Source organism: Phaethon lepturus, unplaced genomic scaffold (genome assembly GCF_000687285.1).
Source record: "Phaethon lepturus isolate BGI_N335 unplaced genomic scaffold, ASM68728v1 scaffold1275, whole genome shotgun sequence".
Lineage (NCBI taxonomy): Eukaryota > Metazoa > Chordata > Aves > Phaethontiformes > Phaethontidae > Phaethon > Phaethon lepturus.
The window spans coordinates 126,379-135,785 of record NW_010539645.1 but is presented as its reverse complement, the minus strand read 5'-3'; the positions used below and the strand labels follow the sequence as shown (position 1 = coordinate 135,785).

Sequence of the window (9,407 nt, the reverse complement as noted above, 5' to 3'; positions counted from 1 at the left end):
TGCAAGATACATCAATCTGCAAAACTTCGGGATGGTTTCTGAACCTCTGGTGCTGCTTTTCTGACACCTACAGTTAATATGGAAGGGTTTTCTGCACATGCAGAATGTAAAAAGACTTCAAAACTTCTTCGGAAGTAAGCTGCTAAATAACAGAAATATTAGATATATGCTCAAGGACTACTGTAGTGGTAAGCAGGAGTGTGGACGGGAGAGTGCATACCACTTCACTGCGCTATTTCATCAAATGGTCTTGCTGGTTTCATTACAGGTATTCCTTAGCTGTGAAGGCTTGAAACAAAGAAAGAAAACTTACAGCTCTGGGGTCAGTGCCAGAGTGGTTTGTTTGTTTGTTGTTTATTTTCATCTGCTACCAATAAATTTCACTGCCCTTGTGGTAACTTCTCACATTAAAATTGATATATTATGGGTGCTTTAAAACAGACAATAAAAATATTGCACTTACTAATTAAAGCAATTTGTGTATTCAACCAGGTACTGCCAGAGAGTTGTGGTTTCCTAATTGTTAGGTGCCTTGAGCAATATACCTGTTATAAATTCTTAATTGAACTTTGTTATGGCCAGTGTCGTTTTGAAATATTCATAGTTGTTTTGTTTTTTTTTTACTCCAGCTCTTCATTGAGAAGTGTATCAACTGGATCTTCAAGACCTTCCAAAGTGTGTTTGGTGTGTGGAGATGAGGCATCTGGATGTCACTATGGGGTGGTTACATGTGGCAGCTGTAAAGTTTTCTTCAAGAGAGCAGTAGAAGGTAAGAAAACACAACAAAAAAACACGGACAAAATACATGTGGGTTTGGGTTTTTTAATAGAAATAGACACACACGCACATATATGTCTTCCTGTGTGTTTTCTGCTGTTGCTAAGATTCTGTGGTGTTAATTTGGGGGGCAGGGGAAGTTGAATGAACTCCAATTACATGTGGTATAACTTATATAGAATATGCCAGGATGGTCTGCAATGTATACCTTCTATAGGATGCCTTGTTTTGCTTCATGTCACTGCTGCATCAGGCTTCTCTACCCCTCCAAGTGGATTTTTATAATTTTTAATGGACACAGATACAACTGATGTAAATATACTCCTGCTTCTTCTGTTCTGGAGGATGGATACAGTTGTCACATCATGCTTTGACAGCCTTATATGACAATACAGTTCACTCAGTTGAGTTATATCCCTGTGGATACCTCCAGGCCTTTCAACTCAGTAGTGTATTTCAGCAACAGAGAAGTGGCTTTACAGTACTGTGGTAGATTGATGAGGAAGCAGGAATTGATTGTGGTGCTTTTCTTGGTGTTCATTTTCTTCATTAAGGACTGGTACTTTCATGAGGACTTTATTTTGATAGCTTTATCATCACAGGAGTGTTTTGCTGACATCTCCCTATTTTATGTTAATTATGGTATAGCTAGTCTTTCCTGGGCATCTCAGTAGAAAAAAGTTTGGATCACTGAGTGCTACAGGACCTCTGGTAGGTGTTGCCTCTGTGTGACTTGGGTTATTAGGGTAAAAGGAAATGTTTGACCTTCACAAGTAGACTTTGTAAGCAAGTTCTTCAAGTGATAAAAAATAAATTTTTAATAACCTCATAAAGCATAGGAGAGTGTGGCCTGTAAAGGACACAAATACTGTATAGGTTTTCTGAAGTCTTTGCTGATGAGTAGCTGTTCTACAGTCACTGATGAAGCAGGCAATATTTATTTTCACAAATAAAAAGGTAGAAGGAAGAAAATAAGCTCTTAATATGCTGTCCAGCTTGTGCACTGAGTGAGGCAGTGGGTGATGTGATTAATTTCTTCTGTGATCATTAAATCTGCTGCTGATGGCAATAAGGATTTAGCTCTCTGTTTAAATAGACCTGGAGGGTTCGTGTGTCATTGAGGCTAAGATCTCATGTGTTATCTCTCTATCAATGTATCTATCTATCTATCATCAAAAGTGTCAATCTAATTGAAGTGAACTTCCCAAAGTTACAAGGACATGGAAAAGGTTTCCCCCTTCTGAAAGCATTTTCTCTTCCTGCTGTGCAATAGCTGACCTTCATTCCCTAACTTCTTCCGTGAGTTTTTAGTTGCTTAATGTAGCACGTGAACTGGAAAAACCTTACTTTTTTTCACTGAGTGATTTCCTCCACCTGCTTCCATGCTACATCATGGATGGGTCTTCAGACATCCGTGTCTAAGCTGACCTCTGAATCATGAGGATATTTTTCTTGTTGTGGTGAGGTTTTGAGTACACCTGCACATGCCACATAATCTTTTGTTATCTTCCTTCCCCCTTTCCTGCTATCCAAGAAAGCTTCTTACCCAGTCTTGAATCACTGCAAGTTCAAGGTACTGTGTACCTACATTTACCATGCCTCTCTCTTTTGATGTCCTTTCTGACATAATCTGATGACTATACCTATCCAACTTTACAGGAATTTATGAAAAATTACCAAGGATTCCCTTTTGGAGTTAACAAAGTAAGTAGTGAGACTATGTTTCCAAGCCTCGGAAGCCAAAATCATTACTCTCTAATCAGGCATAGAAATACTTTTAAAAAATATAGTTAAAAGTAAACTTTCAGTAATTATTGATAACGAGTTAAGCAAAAAACCTCAAAAAATGGAAGACGGAACAACCTTGTCATCCTTAAAAATTGAAGATAGGAGTTTTAAATTAGCTTAAAATATATTTTTTAGCATTATTATATTAACATACAGGTTCCTACCACTGGTATGTTAAGACTTTAAGACTGTCTAGACTTCTGCTTGGTATGGACGTGACTCTGAGCTCTTGATGCTACCAGTAGCATTGTTGTTACGCCAACACTGAAAATTTGGATTGCACTTTTCTGTTTTTTATATATGTGTGTGTATCTATGTGCATAAAAGTACATTGTAGAGTATTAGCCACAAAAGGACCATAGCAAAAATATAATATACACTTTGGCTCCAAACATCGTGAAACTATCAATGTGAAGAAAAATTTGCATAGGTAGTTTTGTAACAACAAAAATTTTTTTATACAGTTGTCATAAATTTTTCAGTTGGATACATGACCAATAATATACTCCATCCTGAGGTTTTCTATTTTAAATTAATTACTTGTAGTAGTAACTCTGTATCATAAGTTCATTAAAACTATAATAGTGCATGGTATAAATAAATCAAAGTAGAAGAAGTACCTTAAATGTAGATCCTGGGCATACCTCTCTCAGCTCTGAGCTAAGTGCTTGCAGTCTTGTCTTTATTACAAAGAAAAGAGTAAAACTCCCTCTGTGAACATAGAAACAACTTTCTGGGGAATTTATAAATACAGTGGCTAATTTATTTGCATAAAAATGAATTGTTCCCTCTCTATAAGATTGTAGTGAAAAAAAGAAGAGACTCCTCAAGCTTCATTCACCATTTCCCTGAAATAATGTGTTTAGACTTTTTTAAAGATTTATGAATATTTTTCCAGTTATATTTTACACACATTATGTGTGCGCACAAACACACGCACATATTTCTGACTTGATCTACTAAACATTCTTCAGTAGAGGTGACACAAGAAATCCTGTTCTTTCCAAAATGGCCTCTTCTTGCAGCTATTACTAAATACGGTAGGTACAGCTGGTGCCATTTTCACAGAACCACACAATGGCTGAGGTTGGAAGGAACTTCTGGAGGTCACCTGGTCTAACTCTCCCTGCTCAAGCAGGGCCACTAAAAGCTGGTTGCCTAGGACCATGTCCAGATGGCCTTTGAGTATCTCAAAGGATGGAGACTCCACAACCTCTCTGGGCATCCTCTGTCAGTGATGGGTCATCTTCACAGTAAAAAAAAAAAGTGTTTCTTCATGTTCAGATGGGCCCTCCTGTATTTCAGTTTGTGCCCTCTTTGAACGGAGCAACTCTTCCCCTTGAAGGGGAAGAGGATTTTGGTCATTAGCTTCTACTAATTAACTGAAAGTTCTATTTAGTTTAACTTTAAAAGTTACATACTGATAGTCTCTCAAAAGATACGGTGGGATGGAAATCGTGGGAGAGAATAACTGGTGTTCAGATGGAATGACAAGAACAAGTGATCTAGTTGAAGATGTCCCTGTTCATTGCAGGGGGTTTGCACTAGGTGACCTTTACAGGTCCCTTCCAACCCAAACTATTCTATGATTCTGTGAAGTGGGGAGATAAATTGTGTCAAAAAGCATGGAAACAAAGAGAAGAGAGGTTTGGAGAGAAGGACTGCTACTTACTACCCAACTCTTTGGGTCTTGGGTGGAAGTACTGACATCAGCCCACCTGGAGCAGCTTTTGAGTGCCAATTCCTTTGCACTCCTCTGAAATACTATAAAACAGAGGGATTGTAACAGAAAAGAGGAATTGCATTGAAATTTGAAACAAGAAAGTACACAACAAAGAAACTAAAGCTTTCTCTTCCAAATCTAAATCTGGTAATTGTATTCCTAGTGAAACTTATTTTGGGAACTTGCAAGAAATATCTAATGAATTTATGAGGAGGAGAGCTGTAGACCAAAATAAATACTAAAATGAGATTATTGGTGAAATTTCAAAAGTAATTTCAGATGGAATTCATTACAGGGATGTAAATTATGAAAGTGCAAAATTTTGGTATCAAGTAAGCATGAACTTTTTGCTGACTGACTTGATGAACAGGAGTCTGGTATGATGAAATGTGATTGTGTCATTAATATAAATTTGATCTGCCTTGCAAACATTAAAATCCTTTAACCATAAAAGTGTTGATAAATGGTGTCACTGCAAAAGTTAAGACATTTGTATTTATAATGCATTTTTACTGACTATAACTATGTTGTATAATTATCTAAATTATGGATATGGCCAGTCATAAAGTTATTTAAACTTTAATTTATGATCATTAATACAGTAATATGCTGAAAATGCACTATACTGTGGGGGAACCTAAAGCACCTGGCCAGTCTTGTCTTCTCTTTTTTCACTGAACTTTCTCACTGAACTTAGCTTTCTCTAAGGAGAGTAACAGGCTTGAAGTCAGAAATCACAGCTGTTCTTGCGTATGCTTTGCATTTTTAGTCTTCATTTGTTCAAGTTCCAGACAGGCATGAGGTAATCTGTCCTAAATCAAAATTTATATCACTTCTTAAGTTGCTAAAGTTAATCTTTCATTATTCCTTTGGCTTGAAGGTAAGAAAAAAAGGAAGGCATTTTTTTCATCTAAAAAGTACTAAAAACTACCCCAAAAATTACTATCTTCTTCCAGTTATTTTGCATATTTGCTGGAAGATTTTTTGCTACTTAAAATGTATGTACTTAAATGAATGATTAACAAATTATATCTATTAGTTCTAGGAAAGCTTGTCCTTTTTTTAAATACAAAGAGGTGGTGTTCAGTAAATTTCAGATTTTGCTGTTGATTTCTGCTCTGGGAGGTTCACCTTAAAGCTAGTTCTGCTATTTTAAGTCGGAAACACAGACCTCTCTTCACCTCTGAAGTAGAAACACAGTCACAGCAACAGAAGCTTCTAGGGTTGCTTTTCTTTTTCACCTGAACACTTGCTATTCGCCTATTTAAAGTAGGGGGAAATGTGCTGAAGGAAATGTTTCAAGGTCTAATCTGATGCCATCTTTCTTAAATGGCCTCCTGGATATAGCAAATGTGCTGTGCGTCTCAGCAAGCAGCCTAGTAACAAAGAAATCCTACCTCTGCGGTGTGTTTTAACAGCAGGTTATCCAAGACTTCAATAGTTGAAGGGATGAAATTTCTTGTGTAGCAATCTGCAGGGACTTGGGTACAGCTGTGGGAACTGAGGTTGCCTCAAAGATAGTGTTACGGAAAAGAAGTGCCATTCTTTATTCTCCTCTTATGCCTGGCTGCTCTGAAAACACAGAAACAAAACAACTTGGGCTGCAAGATTGAGGGTCTGACCCACCAGTTGGGTGGTTTGTCTGGGGAAACTCCCAGTCTTCCTTGGCAGGCACCGAGGCTGATCTTTTCGCCATAACCACAGGGATCCAACAACCTTCTAGAGACTCATCTTCACATGAAGGATTGCAAGCTATTGCCAGCCTGAAAGTTCAGTAGTAGATAAATTCACTTTTTTGGCAAGTAAAGGCACTGTGCAACCATTTAGCAATGGGCTAGATGCATAATATCCCAGGGATTCTTTTTTTTGGAAGTACTGTGTAGTCTCTGCTTCCACAAGGCCGCACAAGAGGGAGAGTGATATGTGTAACCTGTTTTTTCAGAAACTGGTAATCTTCCAATGGTTTCCCATACACTGTAAGTGAAAGCAATTCCCAAGGCTCTACATTCTCAGTAGAAGATAAAGCCTCTGTGTGTGCCTTCCTAAACTTTTTCATTGGAATGGAGGTGGAAAAAATATCAAGGTACGAGAATTTAAATACTGGCATACATAGCACTTGAATAATTTCCTTAATTAGGATAACTTAAATGTTTATAAAATACTGCTGGTGAACAGGGAAGTTTCCCTTATTTGTCATTTAAAGAAGCCATATTTTTTATGCTGTAGAAGCTGAAATTGGTACATCATAGAAAGGTGTTTTCCGTACCATTTTGCAGTGTATACACCCATGAATTTTGTAGGTCTGTATTACTAGAATTAATTATACATACAGTTCTTCACTCTCCATTTTTGTGTTCATTCACTGTAATGGAGTCAGTGTTTTTCCATCACAGGCTGCAATTTTCCTGTTACCCCCTTTCATAAGGTCAGTGGTCTCTCTAAATTCAACATCACTCAGTATAGATGTCCATATGTTTTCATAGAAATTTCTATGTGGGATTTCAAGTTGACTCTGTTCCTGACCTATTGCAAGAATCTGTTTTACAACCTATCAAACAGAAATATTAGGTGAAGAGCAGGCAGATGGGTGATCTGCTGAGGGCAAGTGAGCTGGTCAAATTCATGTAGCAGCTGCTACTCTTACTTGATATGCTATGGTTAATAGGTGTAAAATAAAATTTAAATAATTAAGTCGTTACAGGTTTGAAGCTGCCACCAGCCTTCCATGCTTTCATAGATACACAAAGGATTTTGCCTGGTTTTCTCTCTGGCAGGCAGCATTGCTCAGAGAAATGAGGTCTTCGTTCCTGTTCGTGGTTGGGTTTAATCACTAGGAGGTGGGTAGGAGGAAGGAGCTAGAAAGGTTTGCACTGGGACCACAAAAAGGAGGAAAAAAACCCAAGCAGCAAGAAGTGTGACACAAAGTAAAGATTAATAAAGGATGAGGCATGTATTGCAACGTAATATTTTAAAGCTGGGGAGAGGTGGAATGGGAGGAAAAGCTTTCCTTGTGGCTCTTGGAATATGTGGACTGCGTGAGAAACCCCAACTGACGTTCAAGGATAAATGCTGGATGCATGTTAAATGTGGAGTGCAATGCTAATAGAGCAAGCATACTGTGGTAGTGTTTCGGAAAGGAGGGCGTAGGTTTGGGAACCATCTAGGTGGTACAGTGTCTTGGTTGTAAAACAAGCAAAGAATGGGTGAGTTCAGCAAGCTGCAGTGCCACAAAGAACCACAAGTTGGTTAATGGCCGGGAAAATTATTTGGAAAAATATCTTACATCAAGGAAGCTAAAAATCTGCATTCATTCCTTTCCAAAAGCATTAAAAACTACTTCTCTCCCCCAAGACTTTCCAACATTTGCAGGTTTTTTCATTGTAACTATTATTTACTGTGTAAGTAGAGAGGGAGAGAAGAGTACAAGGATCAGAATTAAAAAACGGGCTGCTGTCTAGCCTTGAAGAGCACTTGCACGATGCTAGGAGGTCTGTGTGCAACTATTTTTCTCCTGTACTCTTTTGTTTGTCTTTTGTTTTATGAATACAAATTTCTAGACTGCTTCATCTATAAAATAATATGTTCATTGGCTTAGCCAGCCTGCACAAGCGCACTATGCAGTAAATAGTACATGTATGCAGTGGTAAGGTTGGTTTATCTTGGGTAGTGGCCTTCCATTGCCACAAATTCAAGCATCACACAGGTTTTCACGTGCTTACTTTCTACACTCTTATAAAAGAGGGGAAATTTTGGCATTCTTATGATGTGTCAGGGAACGAAGTTGCAGTCTTTTTTTTTCTCTAGTTGTTTTCTTTAACATATCACAGGGTAACATTCCAGTAGATCAGGCTTCATGGAGGTGGGATGACCCTGTGAATGCATGCTGATTTAAGGTAGCCATGAGTATTTTGGCTAACTAAAGTTCAAATGTCATAGCCATTAGTTCAGTGTTTTCTTGAATACTTCAACTGCCTTTTCTTTAATAAGGAATGGATTTTTTCCATATGCCGCATAGGGAAGGTAGACAGGGTGCTTCCTCGGAAATTAATCTTTTAGGTAATAGTTCCAAGATGGCTGAGCCACTTGTGTAACATAGTTCTACAAAATCTATATGTTCAGGTGCACCAAGTATTTAAAGCAAACGGGGAAGTATTCACATCATCATGGTACAAATGATGCTGGGAATGCTGCTGTGGAGTATTATGTATACTTCTGGTCACTAGCGTGTTAAAGGCAGTTTGATTCAGAGTCAAGTAAACACATGAGGAGAACTTCTGAAATGATCTGGGGAATAAAAATTTATCTTATGTCAGGTGACCAAATGCTTTTAGCTTTTTTTAGCTTACCCAGGAAGAGTCTGAGTTGGGACATGATTACTGCCTACAAATACTTCACGGTTGAGGAATAGACAACTGAAAGGGAGGAGAATTTATTTTGTACTAAGAACTGTACTGAAATAAGAGCAACTGGGTAAAAATTACATTTGTTAATTTGATATTTTGAGAAGGCTGCAAACCACCAAAAAGAGGGACTTCTAGGGGCACTTCCCTGAAAGGAGTCGGAAGGATTTAAGTACCTATTTTGAAATGGAGTGTAAGAGAAGCAACTGATGTGTAGTATGATTCAGTTATTTGTGATAGTAAAGGATAAGCTAGAGAAGTCTCTTTTGGTTAATATTGTGTCCCGGTAAGGCTGGAGAGCTCATCTGACTCCAAAAATGAAGGAAGTAGGAGTAGTAAAAGAGAGGATAAACCAACTAATACGTTTTTAGGATATTCCACTTGTAATGATGGCGAATGCCCAGATTTTCACAGGGATACAGGACTCCAATTTTAAAAAATTGATGTGAAGTGCTCAGATCTTGCATAAGGCAGAATTGCTTTGTATTTGTACTAGAAGATGAATGTCTGTCTCCTGCAATGAGTTTTCTCGTTTTGAGTTCATAGAAAAGCTCAGGAGAGTGAAGTCCTTTTGAAATAACTCCATCCTATCCAGCTAAGCCTCTGCAGGTACCCCCAGGCCCCATCAGGTGACCTCATGCTTGGTTATATTTGCCGGTAATCCCCTCAAGGGAGAGCCTGGCTACTGAGAAATCCTCTGTCATTGAAGTATAATTGGT

The 9,407-nt window shown here is 38.1% G+C and overlaps 1 protein-coding gene across 1 annotated transcript in view; it reads left to right on the top strand.

The window, feature by feature from the left end:
- Positions 1-629: 629 nt before the first annotated feature.
- Positions 630-9,407, top strand: part of LOC104620836 (mineralocorticoid receptor) — a gene marked incomplete at its 5' end in the record, with an annotated part of 92,954 nt that continues 84,176 nt past the window's right edge. The window contains one exon of the mRNA XM_010287160.1: positions 630-769. Within this exon, the coding sequence (XP_010285462.1) occupies positions 630-769 (140 nt within the window). The remainder of the gene's footprint in view (positions 770-9,407) is intronic.